The sequence below is a fragment of the Ceratotherium simum genome, chromosome 6, assembly GCF_057802395.1.
Source record: "Ceratotherium simum simum isolate JZ-2026a chromosome 6, ASM5780239v1, whole genome shotgun sequence".
Classification (NCBI taxonomy): Eukaryota; Metazoa; Chordata; class Mammalia; order Perissodactyla; family Rhinocerotidae; genus Ceratotherium; species Ceratotherium simum.
Genome location: NC_141905.1, coordinates 15,904,861 through 15,929,285, shown reverse-complemented (window position 1 = coordinate 15,929,285; position 24,425 = coordinate 15,904,861). Strand labels below are relative to the sequence as shown.

The 24,425-nt window shown below is 45.9% G+C and overlaps 1 protein-coding gene and 1 long non-coding RNA gene across 3 annotated transcripts in view; one reads left to right on the top strand and one right to left on the bottom strand.

The window, feature by feature from the left end:
- LOC147916773 (uncharacterized) overlaps window positions 1–17,152 on the top strand; it is a 30,477-nt gene extending 13,325 nt beyond the window's left edge. For both annotated transcript variants that reach the window (XR_015552440.1, XR_015552439.1), the window contains 2 exons: window positions 5,454–5,654; window positions 16,217–17,152. This is a non-coding gene — a long non-coding RNA (uncharacterized LOC147916773). The remainder of the gene's footprint in view (window positions 1–5,453; window positions 5,655–16,216) is intronic.
- Window positions 913–24,425, bottom strand: part of NID1 (nidogen 1) — an 83,634-nt gene continuing 60,121 nt past the window's right edge. Inside the window, exons 13-20 of the mRNA XM_004432391.3 lie at window positions 18,140–18,367; window positions 16,264–16,436; window positions 10,952–11,078; window positions 7,309–7,480; window positions 6,190–6,347; window positions 4,812–4,935; window positions 4,009–4,121; window positions 913–3,013 (exon numbers count right to left, since the gene is read on the bottom strand). Coding sequence (XP_004432448.1) covers window positions 2,892–3,013; window positions 4,009–4,121; window positions 4,812–4,935; window positions 6,190–6,347; window positions 7,309–7,480; window positions 10,952–11,078; window positions 16,264–16,436; window positions 18,140–18,367 — 1,217 coding nt within the window. The 3' untranslated portion in view covers window positions 913–2,891. The remainder of the gene's footprint in view (window positions 3,014–4,008; window positions 4,122–4,811; window positions 4,936–6,189; window positions 6,348–7,308; window positions 7,481–10,951; window positions 11,079–16,263; window positions 16,437–18,139; window positions 18,368–24,425) is intronic.

Genomic DNA, 24,425 nt, shown 5'->3' with positions numbered 1-24,425 from the left:
GCCACACAAGGAACATGGGCTGCTGTCCCCACAGCTGACTGCATGGGGCTGGGGGCTGGTAGCCACTACTAAGGGAAAGCTGAAATTGACCAAAACTTACCAGCCTCTTCAGCAAGCTCTCTCCTGGGTGCTCCAAGTGTCTACTAGATCTGGAGTTCCAAAATGGTTTATTCAGACAGCTCCTGCCAGTTCAGTCATTGTTTTGATGGAGGGATAGATTCCTGGAGCTTCCTACTCCACCATCTTCCCTGATATCAGCTTTAGGTAACTAAGTCTTATAACTAGACTAAAACACTGGAAGTTTTAGCCCTAATAATTTGTCCCCTTCAAGAAATTCACACTGGCAGGCTGTAACTGAGTCCATTGATGGTGCCATTTCAAAGTAGGCCCTTATCACCAATTCCCTTCTCTACAACAACTGCAGCTCTGGGTACCTCATTCCTGCAACTTCAGAGCCCCCTTCACTCTGTCCAAGTCAGAGGCCCTGTCTCATCCCACCCAAGAGCCAGCATGGGTGGCACTGCCTGCTGGTGGCAGCTTAGAACAGACCAGGGATCTTACTCCATGGCCAGTGTCAGGAAAATGTCTTAGTTTCTAGAGCTGAGGAGGGGAAGAAAAACAGCTCATCTTCAGAACCGAATGAGGAAACTCTTTCTATTGCCTGCAGCTAAAATACATTTTTCTAAAAAAATGAAAAACAATGTCCAAAAGGGTGGTTTGGGGTCTATGATAGCATTAATTTTTAAGTCAATTGCAAGCCTCTAAGTCTTTATGGACTCGCTTGGGAAACAAACCACCCCTCCTTGTAACACTGGGGGTTCCACAGGTTTTGCTGATTATTAAATGGCTATCTTTCCATTGTGAATCAGCCTCCCGACAATAAATCTTTTCATTCAAACAAAATAGAGGAAGATTTTTTTAACAAAAAAAAATTTTTTATTTTCGGTACTAATATTTATACAGCTGTAAACTCAAGGAATCTTCCAAGTATATATTTACTTGTATAAATCTGGGGGAACAGTTAATAAGCACCTTTAGTGGTTTCCACAGTTTAAGAATTTACCGTTTAAAAAATTTTAGAATGAATCTATTAAAATGAATAAAGTAGTTATAAAAATTATACAAAACATGACAAATATTTGATATAGAGGGCTTGATATAGAATGATAAATATAAAAACAAAGTGAAATTGATTTATGGGGTTGGGCTATATAAAAGACCCAGGTGTTCCGCAAACCTTGTGATTCTTGGGGATATATTTGCCTCTCAAAACAAACTCCAACTATTCAAGGAAAAGCTCTCTCCCGACTCAGGCTCCAATGTGCTGCAGAAGTGGGGGCTGGAGGGGCTGAGGGTACTGAGGTTCAATGGGGAGGAATCTCTTCCCTAAGGAGAAAGGCAGAAAGATTCTTCCATGTGCTCAAGTGTTCTTTGGCAAAATCTACCATTTTCTCTTTGGAGTTATTTAAAAGTTTTTCTTATTGCTGCTGTTAAATCCTCTCCTCTATCCTTTCTTCTTGGGTTTTCATTCCTGCTCTTGATCAATCTCTTCGTGATACTTTTCATTGAGCCTTCTCTACCCTCTTACTCTGATCTTTACTGACTCAAACTCCTTATGCTCAGCTTTCAATCCAAAAATTTCTATGTTTTAGGACTCTGGGAAGCAGTTGATAAAAAGATAATACTAGCTACTCATATGGTCAGGAGATGTTTTCTAAACAAATTGTAGAAACATAAACATGAAATGTGTCTAATGGTCCCTTTAATTACACCAGTGAGCAGAAAAGGGTCTGGATCACTAGCATAAATATTCAATTTAGCCCTCCTGGATTGTGTCTTTGGATGAGAATACAGCCAGTAAGGGCCACAGATAGAGGGAGAAACAAAGGAGAGGCAAGCTCATGGTTGATTGTAGATTGGCTCTCATGAGTGGTGGCCAGAGGTGAGGGACTGTAGGGGGGTCATCAGTGGTACCACTCCCAGCCTGTGTCTCAGATGAGTCTCCATGAGGAGGCTGGACAGGGGTGCCAACAGTGGGGCTGTGCTGCCCAAGAGACCAGATGCTGGGATCCAGGTGCTTTGGGAAAGAGGAATAACTTGGTAATCTTTGGTGTAATTTAAGGCACATCGAAAGAATCCCTACCCTCAAACATCTGACTCTACACCTTGAAATTCCTACCAATGGATACTCCCTGATTTAAGCCTTTGACTACCAAAGGCTACTGCTGAAATGCCAATAACTTATCAGGGAGGGGCTACTCATTATCACCCACCACATATCCTTATGTCCCCAGGACTGGGTGGGTCTTGATCAAAAGGCAAGTCACGCTCACTATAATGAGGGCCTTGAGCAGGATGCAGGTGGTACAGAACTTAGGGGTAAAAAGCTAGGGAAATCAGAGCACCAAGAGAAAAAGTGTGGGAGGGCTAACTCCCTCCTTCACTCACAGCCTTGCCTAGGTGGCCTGGGCTGGTGTGTTGAGGAGCTGACAGGATGGTGGGTATCTTAGAGTGAGGCTGAGCTCATAAGGCCACAGAAGGGGGCAACTCAGGCCTGGGGAGGTTCTGCTCACCACTGGGGTGCTGAGGTTGGGGAAAGGTTCCAGAGCTCTGGGATGGGGCATATAATCCTCAGTGAGGGCCGTATAAGCTTATCTGAGGGTTGGGGTCAGGGGAGTTTTCTGTCTTTGTGTAGGGGTAGAGACTTTCCCATTCCAGAAGCCCAGGGCATATGTTCTAGAGAACAGTGAGGGGAACATTGTCGGGGCTCAGGCTGGGTTGACCTGGGCCTGGGAGCCACTCAGCCACCAGGTCAGACAGTTTTCAGTCTGGACCCTTTCAAGTAGGTGTTGCTGTGAAATACTCGGAGAGGGAACAAGGCACTTCTGTCTTCATTTCCGCTCGATACAGTCGACTCCCAGGGTGTTGTCAGGGCAACGGCAGGTCCTGCTTCCTGGGATGGCCAAGCAGAGGTGGGTGCAGCCGCCATTGTTCACTGCACAGTAGTTGTGACCTGGAAAAGGCAGAAATCAGCTCAACAGCCATCTAAGAGAGTGGCTTCCGTATTAGCCCCCTTTGTGGTTTCCATGAAGCCAAGCTTGTGAGGGCTCCAGGGGAACAGAGAAGGCTGGACTAGGCACTCAGCTAAACTTATCTACTGGCTGTTTCCTCATCACTAAGGATTTGCCAAATAGACAAAAACACTGATTCCCGATTTGGGGGCTATGCAGATTTACCACGAACGCTATTAAACAGATCTCAGGGAGGGCTGTCCAGCTCTGATTATAACATGGAGTTGGAATTTTAAAGCACAAAGTACTCTCTATTTAGCTTGCCCACTTGGCTTCCCACTTTACTGGGGGGAGGAGGGAAGCCAAGAAGGGGAGCTGGTGAGGGGAGAGGTCTTGGAGAGGCAGCATGGCACAGCCTCCAGAGCCAGGCTGCCTAGCTCATCCCTGGCTCTGCCCCTGTGAGCTGTGAGATTTTGGGCAAGTGGCTTCAGTTTCCTTATTTATAAAATGGGCATAATAACAGCACCTACCTCACAGGGTTGCTATGAGGATTAAATGAACTAATGAATACAAAGCACTTAGTGAGTTAACATATGTAAAGTACCCAGCTCACACTAAGTGCCACATCCACGTTTGCAATTATTATTATTAATAATTATTGTTGTGGCTATTAGGCCAAATGGATGGACTTTTAAAGCAGCAGAGATCCTGACACTGATGTTTCTATTTGGAACCTGAAGACCACATTCTTCTGGAATCAGCCCAAGATTCAATACTTTTCCTCACCTCGTCTGTCCACTTTTCACTTCATTCCCTAATGTCTTCTATTGATTTATCTGGCTCACCCACTATATAGTGAAGACCCTGAGGGAAGAGACTGTGTCTCACCTGCCACGTGATCAAGGCTACTACAGGCTGTATAGGTAGCAGCCAGAGTGTGGGCTCTGAGCCCCAGGGTGCCCTCAGCCCCTAAACAGTAAGAGCCCAGGTGAGTTACCTTGGGGACACTGAGACAGGGCAGTGGTGACGCCATACAGTCGGGTCTGCTTTTGGGGGTGGAAGGTATCCGTCTCTTTGGAAATAGCAAGATCTACGGCAACCACAGAATTCCTACACAGCGCAAAGGGCAGAAAGTAAAAACACATTTGATGCTTGAACTATTCTCTACAAGGCAGCCTCTTTTGTAGTTTTGGGGATACTAGATAGATAGACTGACTTTGCTTCCTAGACATCCCTCCCTCCTCCTGGGGTGGATCAAGCCTGCATTTCTCTGGTTTCTTAAAAAAGGACAAAGACCAGCTAGCTCTCCCCTCTGGCTCTAAATTCCAAGCTGAGAAATCTGCTTTCTATACAGATGCCCCTGGTCACTGCTGCTTGCTGGGTTTAACCCCTCCTTTTTGCAAGAAGGGGTGGGCAAGAGGGGGCGGTGGGAATATTGCAGTTTAAGAACTATAATGAAGTAGGGGCACGGAGATGGCATGGAGCTCACCAGCCAAATGGCCCTGGGCCAGCTCCTGGGCAAAGAACAGACATGCTCAGGAAGTCCAAGTTTACAGACTTGAAGCTGCCCATTTGGGAGCATCCAGATGATAAATGGTACCTCCTGCTCCCCTAGGAGCCCTGCCCTCCCTCTTCTTCACCATCCTCTCCCATCTCCTGCCAACCAGAAGGGTGAGGCAGAGCGGGCATCTCTGGAGGCTAGAAGGTCAAGCCAAGAGGCCGGATGGGAAGGGCTTGGCCTCCCAGAGACAGGGCAGCAGGGCAGGCCCCCCCGCCCCTTCGCTGCAGCAGCTAACGTACGTCTTCCAGTCTGTGTAATACAGATTCTTCCCATAGCTCGTAACAGCAAAAGGATACTGGAGCCCTTCAAGAACCTTGCGTCTGCTGGGCTGAGTGGGATTCAGGCATTCCGCCCGATTGGTGCCTATGTGGAGTGAAAACAAGTCGTTCATTGTCCATACAAGAAATGGTCCCTTTGTGTCAAAAAACCAGAGTAACAGGGGCAAGAATGAGAGAAATTCAGCTGTTACAATGACAGATCCTAGAGAACACACGAGACTTGCTCTTCAAAACTGGAAAGGTGTCTCTTCATCCTCTCTTGCCCTTCTCGTTGGTCAACACTCACCTTGGTTTGGGCACCCACACCTGGTTGTGATGGGGAGACATGAGCTAAAGCGGAGGAACCTCACCTCATCTCACCCATTCCCAGGGCAGCTGGGGACTTAGTAGGAAATGTGTCATCTTCCAGCTCTTGCTCAAGTCCCTCCTCCCTGAAGCCTCTCTAGACCCTCCCTCCCAGAATTCAGAGCCCTTAAGAATTGCTAAAACTACACCACTGGTTTAGCAGCTGTGCACAGCCTTGTATCAATGCCCACATTATGGCTAGCTTAAGGCTTGTATGTTCATATAACTGTGCATGCTTTACTCCTTGTCCTCCCCAAGTGCAAGATGCAGTCCCTGCATCCCCCGTGGGACCTGACAGTGTCTGGAACAGAGCAGGTACTCAACAGAGACTTGACAGATGATGGACGTTCCTCCACGACTGAGTATCCTGCCCACATCCCTGGACCAAGGGACACCCGAAATCTACCAGGGCAGGGGCACACATCAGGACTGCATTATCTTCCTTGGCTTCAAGTCCTGGTAAGCCCTTGGGGACAAGTGGGAGCTACAGGAATGTAAGCTGTGAATTGCTTAACAGGGTATCAGGATGAGGACAGGCTCTAGGGGTTGGCAAACTTTTTCTTAAAGGGCCAGATAGCAATTATTTTAGGTTTTGTGGGCCAAAAGGCAACATTGAGGACATTATGTAGGCATTAATATTACCTTTAAAAATGTAACACTTAAAAATGTAAAACTCGTATATAGCTGCTGGGTTATACCAAAACAGATTGGGCTGCTTGGATGTGGCCCACAGGCTGTAGTCTGCTGACCTCTGACTTAGAAGATGGAGAACTCTGCCTGGACAGCATCAAATCTAGAGAAACAATACATTTCAGAGCAAAGATATGCAGCTATTTTTGTGCAGGGAAGAAAAACTGTTATCTTAGGCCCTCTTCCCGGTAACAGACACTCTTGATGTACAGGTTGGACTTGCTCACAGTGGGTAACAATAATCGTTTGGTGAAAAACAAAGCACTGCTCCGATCCCAGGAGTCAGGCCTGGGCTTCCCGTCACCTGCATCCACCCAGCAGAGCTGAGACGAGTAAGCGTCAAACGTCAGTCCATTGGGCAAGCCCAGGTCATCCTGCACAAGAATCCGCCGGTTTGTGCCGTCCATGTAGGAAGTTTCGATTTTGGGGTTATCTCTGTTCCAATCTGTCCAATAAAGGTTCCTGGAGGAGGAAAAGGAGGGGAAAGAGGGAGAGAAACTATGAAGATGCATGAGGCAAAGTTTATTAAAAAGACACTTAAAAGAACCTATGATGAAGACATTAGCAGACATTGAAACACGGAATGGTTAAAAAGGATCTGGAGGTGATAAGACACCTTTTCCTTTGCAAAGACACTTGGATTTGGTTCTTCATTTGAGTTTGGTTATTCTGTTACTAATGAATTCACTTCCCTTAAACATAACTGACATATGATATCTCCATAAAGCTGTTAAAAAAAGAAAAAAATGGAACACCATAACTGACATAAACACACAGGAATTCCCATACACTGTCACCACACAGGGAGGCATAGCAGATCCAGGGGCTGAGCCACAGAAGTGGATGCTGGCAGAGGCAGTGGTCAAGGTGCCTGCCCTTGTGGAGGTGGCCCAGTGGCCACAGAACAAGGATGTGGTCTCAAAGGGAAGGAATCAAAGTGCCAAGGAGCCAAGGGCCTGGTGTGCAAGATTTAGAGCTTGCAGTAAAGGAAGGAGAGAGAAAGCATTGATGTGCTGATGAAATCCATAGGAAGGGGTCTCCAAGGTGTTCACTGGGTTGGCCCCCAGGAAGGAGCCCAGGGGTACATTTATCCTACCTTGATACCCTTCTGGGGTTGATACAATTTGGGTGTTGATTTCCATTCAACACAAATGGAAATCCCCAATTTTTGAGCTGTCAACTTACAAAGTCTCTTGGTAAAAGATCTGAAAGTGGACCATGGTATCAAGTCCATGATCACAGGGCACTGTAATAAATGTTCTGGAATTTCACTGTGGATATCTATATGCCACCAACTGTAGACTCATTTATCCTGGACTCATTCATTTCAGGAGGGCAATGCTGGAGTTAGAACCTAACATTTGAGAATATCCAAAAGGGTAGATGCAAATAGAAAAGATGCACACACGGATTTACAAGATACCCTCTCACGGAATCCGTTACGATGCCTCTGGGGTTCACCAACTCAGTCTCAAATAGCACTCGGCGCTGGGTGCCATCCAGCTTTGCAACTTCTATTCGATCTAGGTAAGAATCCGTCCAGAAGATGTTGCGGCCAAGATGGTCAAGAGCAATGCCTTCTGGGCTTCCAAGATCTAGAAGCAAACACAGAACACTTCTGATTTTTTAAGCAGGCAAGATTAGGTTTTTCTGATTACTTAGTGCTATTTCACACGGTGTCCAATTCTTGCACTTTGAGAAAACAAATGGGAATGTGAAATGCTTGTTGTATATAAGCAACACTCAAAGTGACAAATTAACAAGCACCACTCATTCACTTGGGGGGCATCCACCTGTTCGCCACATTGGGAACCAGGCCCATAACGATGCCTAACCTGTGGTCCTGCCTTCAAGGAGCCCACAGCCAATCACAATTCAGACTGAGTTCTGGGTTCTATGGGAGCATGGAGGAGGGACGTTGGACTCAGCCTGGGGAGACCAGGGAAGGATTCCTGGGGGAGGTGACACCTCGTAAAGCTGACTCCTGAAGGACCAAGAGGAGTTTGTCAGGCAAAGATCCTGGATAAGAGTTTTCCAGGTAGTGGGATCAGCACATATGTATAAAGGAAGACTGGACATGGCTTGAAGCGAAGTGTACATAATTCTGTATGGCTGGAGACCATGAAGGTGTGGGAGTGGCCGGAGATAAAGTTTGGATGCCCGTGTTAATGAGCTTAGAGCTTATCCCACAGGCAAAGAGGAGGCATTGGAAGATCTTAAGATGGGAAATGGAACAAATAGATTTACCTTATTGATTAATTATTGGGGAAAAAAGGTCATTTCAGAGATATAATATATGCAAAATATCATAGCTGTTATTACTTTTATACAAGTATTAGAAGTACAAAGAAAGAGTATCAGTGATCGCAAATAACACTCCCAGAAGTCTTTACTATGTTATAAGTAACTGATTTTCAAGCCAGGGGCTGCCCAGGGTAAGCTGACTACAGCATGAACCTGCAGCGCCCACCTAACCTTGTCAGAAGTTCAAGCTTGCAATGGTTTCCTGACCACAAATAAAACCAAATTAAAAATTAAAACTGCCCTAGGGTTTTACTGTTGTCATTTAGGATTCTTTCCTCTCTACTAGGATTAGAGAATTGAAGGTCATTTAGTATGGCTGGAAGTGTAAGCCGGAAGGGGAGGAGGCCGAGGATGACGCTGCCCTGGCCGAGGGATCTGGGGGATGAGGAAATCATCCCAACACGTGTGCTTTCATCAATACACAAGCAATTCAGACCCACAGGCTCCTTTCACTAGACTCCTAATACATCGTCACTGTGGATGCTGGGAACGTCCAAGTCCCCCTGAAAGGACCCCCACCAGACGAAGTTTATTAAGAATTAGAAACAGCAGTTAAACAAGGTCTTTATTATTCAAACCAAAGTAGAGATTTATAAAGTATTAAAATATTTCCCATGTCCCTAGAGGCGAAGGGATGGAGAGACTGTCCTCTAAAGGCCTCTTCCAACTTTCCAACAAAACCAGAATAAAGCATGTTGGGGTCTGTTTGGAATGAACACCTCCTGTAGGAGAGACATGAGCTGCTCAGACACACACAGAAGAGGGGAGGAAAGGCTGCTCCGTGAGAGTCTCTTTACAAGACCCCAGAGGAACCCTGGAAGGAACTCCAAGAAGGAACTGTTTGTCTCCTGATAAAGAGCCCTGGTCCTGCCTTCAAACCCAAGAGCAACCAAACCTCCTCCCTCAACCAGGAAAATATTTCTTTATGGGCTACAGAGCCAAATAGGCCTCGAAAACCTCATCCTTTCCTGTGCAGTCAGGGCAAGAAGGAAAGACGGCAGGCAGTATATCCCATACTGCTTACGTGGAAAGGAAATGGATTATGACACTTATTAGAGACGCTTGGTTAGGATTTTAAGAAAGAAAACCACTTTCACTCACTAGGGATGTACCAACCTGTACCATGATGAAGACTTAAGTGGAAGTTTCTTACTCTCTTTTTAAATAAGAAAAATTGATCCCCAGTGATCTTTCTTCTACAAAGATCACATGCTGGTTTAATTCTGTGTTTTCACAGCAGGCTTTTGCCTGGAATGTTTCTTACTGTGCTTAAAGCTTTCTTGGATGACTATCAGTTCCAAAAGCAACAGGAAATAGCAAACGGTGACCTACTCCCCTCTTCCACTGGGTTTTGAAGTCAAATCATAGATAATAGCAACAACATTTTTAACAGAGAGAAAGAAGATGCAAAAAGGCATTTTCAAACTCCTGTTCCTTAAACCAAACCATGAAAACTAGCAGACCTTATTTAAATAGCACACTGGCTTCTAGAAAAGGATTCGGGGTCTATGTCCATATTTATTTAACTCAACCTCAGTTTAATTCCTGCTGCATCATCTCTTGTGAAGGCGCCAAGAAAGGAAAAATAATTTGCCCCAGGGGCTGCTCCACAGGCACAGAGACCCTTCCAGAATATCACTTGTTATGGAAGCATTAAATTAGAAATTGGAAAAGCTACACTTAGCCCCAAGTAAAAACAAAAACCAAATGAGGCTCATATATTTCAAAGATGAATCTTTGATTTAAGTGTTTTGCAGAGGAAGCAAGATGATTTTACACAACAAATATCATTGGCATGACAATGTCTTTTGATAGAAAATATCTGCAACTCAGCGGATGAGTCACTGACTTAACAACATGTCATATTTGACCTTTTCAGTACAGAGGAATTTTTAGAGGCCCTTGATTTTTGTTGTAATGGTCTTTAATCTTGATCAAACATATCCATGTAAAATAGTGTTGACTTGTTGAATGTAGGCATTAAAACAATGTGTAGAGTCCTTGGCTTAAATTGGCATCAAACAATTAAGGAATTGAGGCTAAATGTTGAGGGGTTGGCTGTGCCAAAGTGTCATGCACTTTATCACCAGTAATGCAACAAAACACTGAGGAAGGTCTGTAAAAGTTCAGCCTGATTTGCTGTACTCCTCTGACATAGGCAGTCTGAGCAAGTGCCGGTGGGCGTGAGGTAGAATAGAGGAGAGCCCTCCCCACACGATGTTACAGGTTGAAGTGACAACCCTTTCACTTGAAAACTGTCTTGGGCATAGACTCAACTATCAGGGACAACATTTGCCAATATGCTTGTGACCTTCCCAACTTTATGACTCATCTGCCTGTTGCCTTTGGGAAAACCCTAATGGAGCACATTGTGAGGCAGACACTCTGAGGATCGATTCTAGACTCAGCAGCCAGAGGGACAAATGTATATCCAAACTGGATGGTTGAGTTTGGCTTTTATTGTTCATTAAAACTGGCCACATAAGCTTTCAGAGAAAGGCATGGGCACTTACCATGTTTTAATTTCATTCTTCGTAGGCTAGCAACAAATCCCAGCTAAGGTGTTCATGATTTAATGATGAGTCCTAGGAGGACTCTTTAGAGAAGGCAGGAAAGGATGGTGTTTGAGGCTGAGGATCAGCCCCTCTCGAATCACCATATCCTGTAAACAATCATACACTCCACCCCTCTACTCTCCCCCAAGAGCTGCTTGGGCTGCTAAAAGCAAAACCAAAAAGGAAGAATGATATTTGCTTGCCCACCTTGTCGAATGATGGTGGTTGGCTCTCCACCATGCAGACTGGCTCTCCCAATGGAAGGCTCACTGATGTCGGTCCAGTAAACCATCTTGTCCACACAGTCGAAGGCCAGTCCAATGATGACTTTATCCTGGAAGTGCAGACCAGTGTGAGAGTAGTTCACCCACTGCATCTGACTGACTAATGACGGTGGGAATCTTTCATGTGCTTATAAGCATTTCCATACCTTTTTTTATGAAGTGTCTTCAAGCCTTTGGTTCATTTTTAATGTTTATTATTATTATTTTTTCAAGTGTACATCATTATATTTAGATTTCTGTGTAGATTATAGCATGTTCACAACCCAAAGACTAATTACAATCCATCACCATACACATGTGCCTAATCATCCCTTTTGCCCTCCTCCCTCCCTCCTTCCCCTCTGGTAACTACCAATCCAATCTCTGTCTCTAAGTGTTTGTTTGTTGTGGTTTTTATCTTCTATAAAATGTTTATTATTGAGTTGTAGGAGCTCTTTATATATTTCAGATAAAAATCTTTTGTCATATACATATACATACATGTGCGTCTGTGTGTACGTATGTATGTATATGTATATTTCTTCTCAGCATGCAGCTTGCTTTTTCATTTCCTTAATGATGTTTTTGAAGAGCAAAAATTTTTAATTTTTATTAAGCTCAATTTATTGTTTTTTCTCTTATCGCTAATCCTTTTTGTATATTGTCTAAGAAATCTTTGCCTACATGAAGATCATAAAAAAAGAAATAAAGACATAAATGTTGGAAAGAAAATGAAACAATCACTCTATTCTAAGACAATATGATTATTTATGTAGAAAATCCTGGGGAATCTATGAAACTATTATAACTAACAATTAAATCGAGCAAGGTTGCAGCATACAAGGTCAATATAAAATTGTATTTCTATATACTAGCAAAAAGTTAAAACAATAATGTTTATAATAGCATCAAAAACCAAGTATTTAAAAAGATATTTTTAAATGTGCAAGATTCCACACTGAATACTACAAAACATTGCAGAGTGAAATTAAAGAAGACCCAAATAAATGAAGAGATAAATTAGTTTAATGGATTGTAAGATTTAATATTGCTAAGATATTAATTCTCCCTAAACAGAGTTAAAGATTCAATGCCATCATATAAAAATCCCAGCAGGCTTTTTAAATTTCCTTTGTTAGAAAATTATAAGATTACTCTAAAATGTATGTGGAAATGCAAAATGAGGCTCTGGGGACCATAGAAGTGGAGGACCAGGATAATCTTTTACTGGGAAAATCAGGGTATCAGCAGACACTTCCCCCTCAAGAGGTCAGGTCAAAAAGGAGACAGAGATCCTTACCTTACACCATATGCAAAAATTAACTCAAAATGAATCAAAGACCTAAATGTAAGCGCTAAAACTAACAAACTCTTAGAAGAAAACATAGTAGGAGGAAGCCTCATAACATTGGATTTGGCAATGATTTTTTGGATATGACGTCAAAAGCAAAAATAGATAAATTTGACTTTATCAAAAATAAAAACTTTTGTGCATAAAAGGACATAATCAACAGAGTGAAAAGGCAACCACGGAAGGGGAGAAAATATTTGCAAATCATACATCTGACAAGGTGTTAATATCCAGAATATAAAGAACTCCTACAACTCAATAACAACAATAATAAAAAACAACCCAATTACAAAATGGGCAAAGGATATGAATAGACATTCTTTCCAAAGAAGATATACAAATAGTCTTTAAGCACATGAGCGGATGCTAACATCACAAATCATTAGAGATATGCTAATCAAAACCACAATGAGATACCACTTCACAGGTATTAGGATGGCTACTATTAAAAAACAGAAAATAATAAGTGTCGGCAAGGTGGTAGAGAAAGTGGAACCTTTGTGCTCTGCTGGAGGAAATGTAAAATAGTGCAACTGCTAAGGAAAACAGTATGGCAGTTCCTCAAAAGATTAAAAATAGAATTACCATATGATTCAGCAATTCCACGTCTGGTTTATATCCAAAAGAAGCAAAAGCAAGGAATCAAACAGATATTTGTATACCTATGTACATAGCAGCATTATTCACAATAGTCGAAAGGTAGAAGCAACCCAAGTATCCATTGATGGATGAATGGGTAAACAAAATGTGGTATATCCACACAATGGAATATTATTCAGCCTTAAAAAGCAAGGAAATTCTTGGGCCAGCCCCAGGGGCCTAGTGGTTAAGTTCGGCACACTTTGCTTTGGCAGCCTGGGTTTGGTTCCTGGGCATGGATCTACATCACTTGTCTATCAGTGGCCATGCTGTGACGGCGGCCCACATACAAAATAGAGGAACATGGGCCGGCCCTGTGGCTTAGTGGTTAAGTGCATGCGCTCTGCTGCTGGCAGCCCGGGTTCGGATCCCAGGCGCGCACCAATGCACCTCTTCTCCGGCCATGGTGAGGCCGCGTCCCACATATAGCAACTAGAAGGATGTGCAGCTATGACATACAACTATCTACTGGGGCTTTGGGGGAAAAATAAATAAATAAATAAAATTATTTAAAAAATTACAAAATAGAGGAAGACTGGCAACAGATGTTAGCTCAGGGCAAATCTTCCTCAGCAAAGGAAAAAAAAAAGGAAGGAAATTCTGACACATGCTACAACATGGATGAAACTTGAAGAAATCGTGCTAAGTGAAGTAAGCCAGTTACAAAAGGACAAATACTGTATGATTCCACTTATATGAGGTATGTAGAATAAGCAAATTCATAGAGATGGAAAGTAGCATGGTGGTTGCCAAAGGCTGGGGGGAGGAGGGAGTTATTATTTACTGGCTTCAGAGTTTCAGTTTGGGATGATGAAAAAAGTTTTGGAGATGGATGGTGATGATGGTTACATAACATTGTGAATGTACTTAATGCCACTGAACTGTACACTTAAAAATAGTTAAAATGGTAAAAATAAATAAATAAAAAGGACACAGTGAATATCTATCCTGTTGTTTCTGCACCCTCCTCCCCACCTATCTCACCTAAGTTTTCTGCTTTTCATTGCCTCTCTTTGACACTTAGTCTCTCCCTTTGGTCTTGGGGGGAAATGTAACCCATTCCCACTATCTGAGAGTGTGTGCTAGAGGACACAAAGGAGGAGCGATGATCCCTCCTCCAGGGATTTATGTTTCAGTGAGGCTAGAGGAGAACGCAAAGATCACTTAGAAATTCCTTCAGCAAATATTTTTTGAGTGCCAAGCGCTGTTTTGGGTCTAGGAACACCACTGTGAAACAAATACCTCCATCAAATAGATGGGCAGTTTCTGGCCTTGTGGTGTGTGCTTATATTCCTGGAGGGAAGATATACATCAGCTACAGGACACACACATCGATATAAAATGTATCAAGTAGTCTTGAGTGCTATGATGAAAGGCAAAGCAAGATGAGGAGACAGAGAGCAGTGGAGGTTGCAATCTGGATAGGGTGGCCAGGACTGGCCTCTCTGAGAGGGGATGGGCCAGCAGAAATGTGAATGAAGCAAGGCAGTGAAATGTGCAAGTGTCTGGGAGTGAGAGAAGTCCAGGCAGGGGGACAGCATGTGCAAAGGCCCTGAGATGGAAATGAGCATGGTGTGTTGAGGACCAGCCAGAGGGCTGAAGCCAGGGAGTGCAGGGGACAGTGGTAGGGAATGAGGTGGCAGAGGTAGCTGGAGGCCATGGGAAGAACTGGATTTTATTCTGAGTGAAGGGGGAATCCATCAGAGGGTTTGTGCAGGGGAAGAACAAGAATCCACTCAAGGTTGCTTTGCAAGAGGCTTTTGAAAAGCATTTTTATTTTGCAGATTTTTTTCCCCTGGGAAAGATTTGCCCTGAGCTAACATCTGTTGCCAATCTTCCTCTCTCTCTTTTTTTTCCCTTCCCAAAGCCCCTGTACATAGTGGTATATTCTAGTTGTAAGTCCTTCTAGATCTTCTATGTGAGCTGCCGCCACAGCATGGCTACTGACAGATGAGTGGTGTGGTTCCGCGCCCGGGAACTGAACCTGGGCTGTCGAAGTGGAGTGTCCCGAACTTTAACCATCTTTAACCAACTTTAACTAGGCCATCAGGGCTGGCTCTACCTTGCAGAATTTTTTTGCTCGTGTTTCCTCTGGATCAAAAAGAAGAAATAGGGGGCCGGCCCTGTGGCTTAGCAGTTAAGTGCGCGCGCTCCGCTGCTGGTGGCCCGGGTTCAGATCCGGGCACACCCCGACGCACCGCTTCTCCGGCCATGCTGAGGCAGCGTCCCACATACAGCAACTAGAAGGATGTGCAACTATGACATACAACTATCTACTGGGGCTTTGGGGGGAAAAAAAAAAGGAGGAGGATTGGCAATAGATGTTAGCTCAGAGCTGGTCTTCCTCAGCAAAGAGAGGAGGATTAGCATGGATGTTAGCTCAGGGCTGATCTTCCTCACAAAAAAAAAAAAAAAAGAAGAAGAAGGGGGTGTGGCAGTGTGGTGTCTGTGATGTGGAGATCAATGCAGGAAGAGAAAACAGGGCGAGCAGGAAAGACAGTGGAGTGGAGAATGGAGGAAGGGAAGAACTGGATGCTGGGCGCGTGGCAGAGAAGGCTCAAGTAGCATTTTTACCCCCAATTTTTAAGCAGGCTTTGCTGCCAGCACCGGCGAATGATGAGGATTTCTGCTAGACTTTCATCTACAAGAGCTGACGCTCCTTGGTCACTCTTTAGGAGACCCTGACAGCCCCCTACTGCTCCAGCAACCCTGACCGATCCCGCAGGGGGAAGCCCCCAGGTCTCAGGTTTGGTTTCTTGTCAGAAGGTCAGGATTGCAGATAAAACAGAACAGCTTTTCAGAAGTGTCCAACCTCTATCTAATGGACAAAAATTCCTCAACTCCCAGAATGCATCTTTGAAAAAGCTCTAAGCCAAAGCTTGTTAACTGCCTCTGGGCAAATATGAGGCTCTTGAGTGGAGCAGCTTCCGAGAGACGAGTCACTACACTAATTTAGCAGGAACAGCAAGATAAACCCTGCAGATGCATGCAGACAAGATGCCAAACTCACGTGACGTCCCTGCCCAAGGGATCAGATACCAAAGTGGTCTCTGAAAGGCCTTCTGGATTCTGCTCCTGTCCTTGAGCCACACAGGCAGCGCAGGGATCCAGTGGCCCCATCTAGAGACGGACACTGGGGTCACACGGAATGAAGAGGCCCCTGGCTCTGAGGGTCCAGCCCTGGTCCCTGGTCTGACTACGCCCTGCTTGTTTCTCCAGGTCTTGGAAGCAGAAGTGGCCACCAAGTGCAATAAGCCAGCACTCACCGGGGCATGAAGCAACGCCTTGGCTTCTGTCTTCTTCATGGTGCTTCCCTCCAGGGGGAGGTGCTCTATCTTCCCAGTCTGGGCAAAGAGTAAGTGGGTCCCGGGTGGCAGGGGGATCACGGCGGTAGGAACTGAGGGTCCGTGGTCAGTCGGGGGAGCCACTGTACTCAGACCTAGGTGGCAGGAGATGTCAGTGAGCAAGGCCCGTGTGCAGCAGGAATGCACGAATGCACGCATGTAGGTGCACGCACGCACACACACACATGCAGACACATGCACACACAAGTGCCCACACACCAGGTCTCGTCACCTTCATGGCACCACAAACTGCACAGCCACACAAGCCCATTTTATATCTGAAAGCACAAGGAGCAGAAAGACCTCAGTCAATAAAGGGCATTTGTGAAGAAGATAATGCAGGGCGTGAGTTTAACATTAAAGGTCAAGTGAAAAGAAATGGCTTAGCCTCCCCCTTAATGGAAATAGAAATAGAAATAACCTAGCTATTCATGCCCTGCCTTGGATGTGGGCTACAGCAGTGAGCCAAAACAACGCCAACAGCAGCAACCCTGAAGGCGCTCACATTCCAGCGGAAAGGTGTTGAACGTGTTAACGCTAGAGGGGACTGTCAGAGAGAACGTGCCCCACATACCCTGTCCCGGCAGTGGGCAAGTCTCAGACCCTGACGAGCAGGAACATGCCCCTTCTGGGCTTTCAAGAACAAAATGATGCTCAGGGGCTAATTCTCCCTCAAATTCAGCCTTTCCTCCTAACTGCTGGTCTTGACGCCTGGCACAGCTCCCTGGCTCACCTGACAAGCAAATGTCCCAGGACAGGAGAGGCAGCCTGTGCTGCAGGGTAAGGAGCAGGGAATGGATGTCGGGAAACATGGGTCCCAGGTTAATTAATTCATGAATTAATGAAGTTTGTGAGTGATCACTTCTTACTTAGCAGCTTTTGAAAATATCTGGTAGGGGATCAATCTATGATTATTAGCTAAATGGAGAATGGAGATTCAAGGATCGATTGTATTAGACTTTGGTAACTTGTGACAATTACCATTTTCAACATTTGTGACAGAAGCAGGATTTTAGAGCTGAGAACTACCCTAGAGATTACTTTGTCATCTCCTATGTTGAGGCTGAGGAAGTTAAGACTGGGGCAAGTATCTGTCCAGAGTCACACAGCATGGCTGGGCCTTAGACGGGACCCCCAGCTCCCAGCATGGCACCTTCCCACTGCCACGGGCTGTCACAGACCCAGCTCGCAGAAACCTTTGTGGCTGTTTCCACCATGCATTGTAAGTGGACATAGTACTAAAGGTCCTAGGACATAACCGTGAAGGAGGCAAGTGTGCAAGGTCGAGAACAGTCCCCACTCCCTGAGTAAACAAGACCCTGCGGAAGGGTTTCGGTTGGTCTCTACCATCCCTGTGATGTCCCAGTGCAGAGACGTTGGAAGGCCAGGCAGCCCACTGCAGAGAGTTTACCCTGGGGACCCAGAGCACGCATACCTCTCTGTTACCAAGTGCAGTACTGGTGCAGTAGGCCCCACTGGTCATTTGCACAGGACAGGTTTGCACAGAAAAGGAAGAGAAGAGGGTAAGAGGAGAGAGAAGGTGAGGGGGAAGAGAGAGATGGAGAGGAGTGGGGTGAATGATGAGGGAGATAGAGAAGAGGGCCACAGAGCGGGGAAAAGGAGGGAAGGAGTATGATTCAAGCCAGTGGAGCAGCTCAGGATAGTGCAGGCAGAAAGGACCAACTGTGTCCTCGGCAAGGGCCCCCCCAGCCAGGCTTGTGAACACAGCGCTGGGAATTCTGGTCCCTGAGGCCTTTCTCAGGCAGGAGCCCAGGCACAGCGCCGCCCTCGGACTTACAGGGGGGCCTCATCCCAGGCCTGGTCCTGGTGCCCTCCACCTCACGGCCGTCGCGATCCACACACCAGCAGTAGCCGGTGCTGCCGTGGCACTGGGTGGGCTTGTAGTGCCCATGCTCGTCACACTCGGGGACAAACAGCCCCAGCGGCCGCTGCCGCTGGGGGTCCGCCGCCCCCGCTGCCCCGAGGATGTGTTCTCGCTCTTGCTGGCATCGGGTTTTCTCCACCTCTATTGAAGAGACAAGCAAAAGGAGAGACCGTGAGCCGTGTCATCCATCGTGTTCACCGGCCGTGGCTGCGGAAGTCCCCGCGCCTAACTCAGAACCTCGACAGCTGCCTGTTCGTCACCGGGTTTTGTTTTATTAATTTTTTAAAATTTAAAACAGCATTATTATTTAATGGGTTTAATGGTCAAGAAGATTATATTTACATCATTTTCCTCTCTCTCCTAGGCAATTTATTTTTTCAGTTTTTAAAAAGTGAGGCAAAATTGACATAACATAAAATTAATCATTTTAAAGTGAACAATGCAGTGGCATTTGCTACAGTCACAATGCTGTGTGACCACCACCTCTATCTAGTTCCAACACACGTTCCTCACCTCAAAGGGCAACCCCAGACCTTTTAAGCACTTGCTCTCCATTCCCCGCCCCCAACCCCCGGCCCCTGGCAACCACTAATCTGCATTCCGTGTCTATAGATTTACCTATTCTGGTTATTTCATATAAATATAATCATACAATGTGTGATCTTTGGCGTGTGGCTGCTTTCACTTGGCAGAATGTTTTCAAGGTTCATCTACATTGTAGCATGTATCAGTACTACATCCCTTTTTACGGCCGAATAATACTCTATTGTATGGTTACACCACATTTTGTTTATCCACTTATCAGCTGATGGACAGCATGAAAATTTGTTTTAAGAAATTTTAAGTTTTTCTTAAACTTGTGCTTTTTATCATCTTCAGCTTCTTGTTTACCCACATTGAGTCAAGGTCAAAGATTTTGGGGACCAAAGACCACAGGGCACATTTACCAACATTTGTGTGCTCCCTTTTAATTATGTGCTAGTGTTTGGCATGAAATGTGACCTCTTAACTGCGCCTCTCGGATCCCAAAGCAGGGAAATACCGCTGCATCTGTGGGGAATTGCTGATAAGAAGCTATGGCCTGGGAAAAACAGCTCCCAAATATGCAGAGTTGTCGCCATTTCCACACTAGCTGGAATCCAGCCACCACAGCATCCAGCCAGGCCAGCGCTGCCGTCACCTCTGCATTATCTACCACACGAGTGATGCCCAGAGACCGGCAGGAACCACAGCGACTGCTGAAAGCTCCACTTCAGCCAAACTGAATCATGTTGGCTGCCTCTCTCTTCCTGGCCTTTCAATTCGCTGTTCATCATGTGACCCCCCCTGCTCCTCCCCAGTTAATCCTTCAAGAATCAGCTCAGGCATTTCCTCCCTTCAGGAAGCCTTTCCTGGCCCTCCAAGGCTGGGCCTGGGGCATCTCCATGAGCTCCCAGGGCGCTCTGGGCTCTCCTGCGCTGTAGCTCTTGTCACACCGATGCTAAGACTCTAAGGGGCTGTTCCTGTCTGTTTCCCTGAGCAGATTCTAGGCTCTGAGAGTGACTGCATCTCCTTAACCTCGACTTAGGAAGCACCTACTGGGCTGGAGAGGGGATGCACATGGGAATAACCCACAGGGCTGCCCTCAAAAAGCTCACAGTCTGGAGGGAAGAAAACAAGTAAACACACAGTTACAATCCAGTCAGTGAGTTGACAGAGGAGCCCAGGATACAAGAGATACACAGAAGAGATCCCCTTCTTGGAGCTCGGGGAGCAAAGGAGTGCCTAGTGCTTCTTTTGATCTTCACTGGAAGATTGTGTTTATGCAGATCTAGGGTAGGGCTGCACCGACTTTTCGTTAAGGGGCAGAGAATAGATATATTCGGCTTTGTGTGCCATATGATCTCTGTCACAACTAATCAACGCTGCAGTTGTGGCACAAAAGCAATCAAGTTTAATACATCAACGAATGAGTGTTCCAATAAAACTTTATTTATAAAAACAGACAGTGGGCCAGAGTTGGCCTGTGGGGACTATAGCTGTCAACCCCCGCTCTAGGTCATCACTAATTATGTTAGGGGAATTTTATATAAATATTCTAATTAATATATTAATATATGTCAATTAATGTGTTAATAATAATATATATTATAATAATAGAATATGTAATAATATATATTTCAGGGGCAGGCCCGGTGGTGCAAGCAGTTAAGTGCGCGTGCTCCACTGCAGTGGCCCAGGGTTTGCCAGTTTGGATCCTGGGCACGCACCGACGCGCTGCTTGGCAAGCCATGCTGTGGCGGTGTCCCATATAAAGTGGAGGAAGATGGGCACGGATGTTAGCCTAGGGCCAGTCTTCCTCAGCAAAAAAAAAAAAAAAAAAAAGAGGAGGATTGGCAGATGTTAGCACAGGGCTGATCTTCCTCACAAAAAATAAAAATAAAAATAATAATATATATTTCACAGACTTTTGTGTCTGAAAAGTGTTTTTGATCCTCAGTTCCACCACTTCTGGTGTTATCTCGGGCACGTCAACAATGCTGATTAAGCTGTACCCCTCGGCTGTGGAACAGCGAGGGCAGCAGTAGCTAATCTCACAGGATTATTCCGAGGAGTGAGTGAAATGTGATGAGACAATGCACACAGAGGGAGATTTAAGTTCTGTGCTCAGATGCTCATTTGTGGCTGCGTCTACACAAGGCCTCCACAGCGACACTCAGTGTTTGCGTCGCCAGATCTCACGTTAGCCTGCTTAATGTGGCTGCTCCCTTGATGAGAAGCAGTTAGAGTGTCAGGAGAGTGTTTGTCGAACCTGGCAAGGAAAAATTGTGTAAGCTTTTTCTTTTGTCCCAGAGGCTAGTATTAAAAAAACAAAACATATTTAATGTAGGAAGAGCCAAACAAAGATACAAATAAACCATCTGGTTGAGAATAAAAATGTTGGGTTTTGTTCACTCTTGGACGTAGAACTTGTTTACTTCTTTAATATCTTACATTTGTCCAGGGCTTTAAAGTGTCCACATAAGCTATCTCTATTCACACGTTTCATTTAATTCTCACTATCATCCTATGCAATAGGCAACTCTGCTTTTTTACACCAAATGGGAGAATGGAAGCTCGGATTGATGTAGGGGCTCCCCCAGGCCACAGCACTCATAAGTGGCTCAGCTCAAGCTAGAACCTGGGTCTCCGGATTCCTAGCCCGGCCCCTGCCCCTCTGCACCCACACGCCCAGTGCCCAGGATGGCTCACACACACTGGACATGTTATGTCAACGGTGATATACACACGGTAGCTTAACACACGCACCGAAATGATCTGTGGCCCACAGACTCATTTTCCTTCCATCAACGTCTGTATACGGTGCTGCCTTTCCAACTAGAAAACAGTCCTGCTATTCCGCGTACTGTTGACTAAACCAAACTTTTAAGGGAGTAAGGGTGGCTCCGTTTTATGGGGCTGAGAGTTTTGTGTTGACATGGTGTTCGGCCAATATACAAAATCTCAAGTGATCTAGAATTTACAGTGGAACTTTTAAGTGCCATATCTTGAACTTATAAAAAGGAGAGGAAAACCTCAATTGTGACTCAGAAAATAGAATTTCAAGTGTGCTTATGGAAAGCTGTGATATCTCTGGGTTTCTGGGATGGCTTCCCGGCCTGGCCAGCAGGCAGTGAAGCAGCTCCAGTGGGAGCCCCTGCTGAGGGCCCCGGGCCCCCATGGGGAATTTTCCACTGTGGGTCGGGGGGGAATGGGGTAATAAAGACACATTTCCTGGCCTTGTTTCTGGTTGATAAAATGATAACTCAGGCAAGATTCTTTTTACTCATCTAGTGTGATCTGCTCTGGGGAGGAAGCATTCAAGACCTGATACTTATCTGGGGAACAGCAGGAAGTCTGGGGTGACATTTCTCAAGGTTGAGGACAAAGAGAACGAGAGAAAAACAAAATAGAGGGAGAAGTAAGGAAAAAAACACATTTTTTTTTATCTCTTGATTTCTATTCCATTCCCTTGCCTGATTAAATCTCTTTCTCTGTGTTAATTCAAATAAAGAACTATAGCAGCCTCTGATATACTCAAGGGGGTGGAGGAATGAGTTTGGGGAGGTGCCATTTATCTAACCTCTTCCTGCACAGTCGGCGCCCCAGTGCTGGCTACCCCTAGTGGCACTTTCAAGCACACACCTCAGGACGAGCTAACACGGGCACGGTGATCGATGGCTGGTCTCTGCTGGGTTTGAGACTTTCTGGCTCATAGCCTTGTCTCATTAGCTGCCAAATGGACACTCGTTAGTCCAAGATTGCCAAATTTCCAAGAATGGGAATTTACAAGTAAAGGACACAATGTCATTCTGATATGGTCTTTATCCTTGTGTTCCCAGGCGTTTATAAGAACACCACCACCACCACTGATGATGATGATGATAAAGATAGCTCTACTTATGAACTCTCTTCATGTCCCGTCCCAGTAATTTTACCCTAGTCTCTAGAGGACTAGAAAGGAAGGAGAATGCCCAGAGAGGGGGGAGATGAACTAGCAATTAAAAAAAGGCAAAACAGGAGGGGAAAGCAGAAGGGTCGTAAAACAGCAGGAAGAGAAAATGCACCTGCAGTCTGTCCGTCTCATCATGTGAAACTGCATCTCTCAGTTTTACTCGTCCCTGTCTCCAGGAGCACCTCGCTGCATCGTCCTCTCCCAACACCCAGCTAGCGTAGGCTTTCAGAATCACTGTATTCATTACATTTCTTAAATCGGGAACCCCACGGACCCTTGAATCGTTTATGGATTTGTGTTATAAGCACCTACTGAAACCTGCCGTGAGCCAGGTGCCCCGCACGCAGTAGGGATCAGCGCTAAGTAGGAGGGCCCTGGGAGTTCACAGGACCCCAGCAGGGCGACACAGTGTGAGCAGTGGCCGGCAGTGGTCTGAACAGGCTGCTGGGGAGCAGAGAGGAGGAGCGCCTAGTCCGCCTCAGTCAAGGTCTTGCCTGACACCCAGGGTGATGGATCTACGGTGTCCCTAATATGCACAGCGTATGGTCGAGCCCAGCAGCCTAAGGCTGGAGGTCGTCAGGCTAGGAGTAGGGGAAGGATAATCAGCCAAGAAATTCAGGGTGTTGGTGAGGGTGGTTGGTATGACGTTTCCTGGGGTTTAGGTGAGAAGACTTCGAGAAAAAGAAGGGATGAGGAGCCACAAGGCTCAGCGATGACTGCTGATTTGGAAATGAGGCCGTGGGAGAGCGCCAAGCAGGGAGGTGCTGGTCAGAGGGGGCCACGGCCTCAAGACCAGGGGAGTTCTCAAGCCTTTGGGGGGCCTGGTTTTCGGGATCCTCCACCCCTCGACCTCACCCTAGCTGCCTGACTGCGTCTCCTCCTCATTATTCGTCCCTGTCTCCTGTTCAAATCCTGCTTCTCCTCACACTTTCCCTAACTTCTCTACCCACCTAGATCTCTGCTGCCAGCCACTAGTTACCACTTACAGATTCACTAGGAGTTTCAAGGGTTCTCTTTTCCTGCCCAGTTATAGTGTAAACTCCTCCAGAGTGCAGGCATTACTGGTTATGCGCCAAGCACAGTGGCGGGCACATAGTAGATGCTTAAGAAATATTTACCAATTGATCCCCAGCTATGCTACTAGCTAGCCAGGTGCCACAGACAAGTTAAGCAGTCTCTCTAAACTCTCATCCACTGAATGAGGCTAATTGTACCACCCGTGACACATACCAGCCAGTGATGTGGAAAACCAAGAGGTGTGGTGTCCTGGACACCAAATGAAGACAGCGTTTCAGGCTGGAAGGCGAGATCCACGGTACCCAGCGCTACTGAGAAAGGTGAGGCCTGAGCTCCCAGAGTGAGGGGCATTGTGGACTTTGACAGGAGCAGTTCCAGGGTGGGGGTACAGGGCAAAGGCTGACTGCAGCAGTTTGAGAGGGAATGGGGGACTCTGGAAAGAAGGTAACAGCCTAGTTTAGAATCTAATTACAGACAGAGCATGAAGACAGCAAAACCCAAAATCCATGGATAACATTTACAATGAAATGAGGTGACAAGTTAGTCCTATTAATCCCCAAACACAAGCAGTTGAGGACCCACCACCAGGGGCACAAGGCCCACGTGGTATCAGTGTCTGTGTGGAGAAAGCAGAGGGAAGCACAGGGCGTCTAGCAGTTCTGGGGACAGGAGAATCCCAAAGAGTTGACAGGTACTCAGCTACAAAGC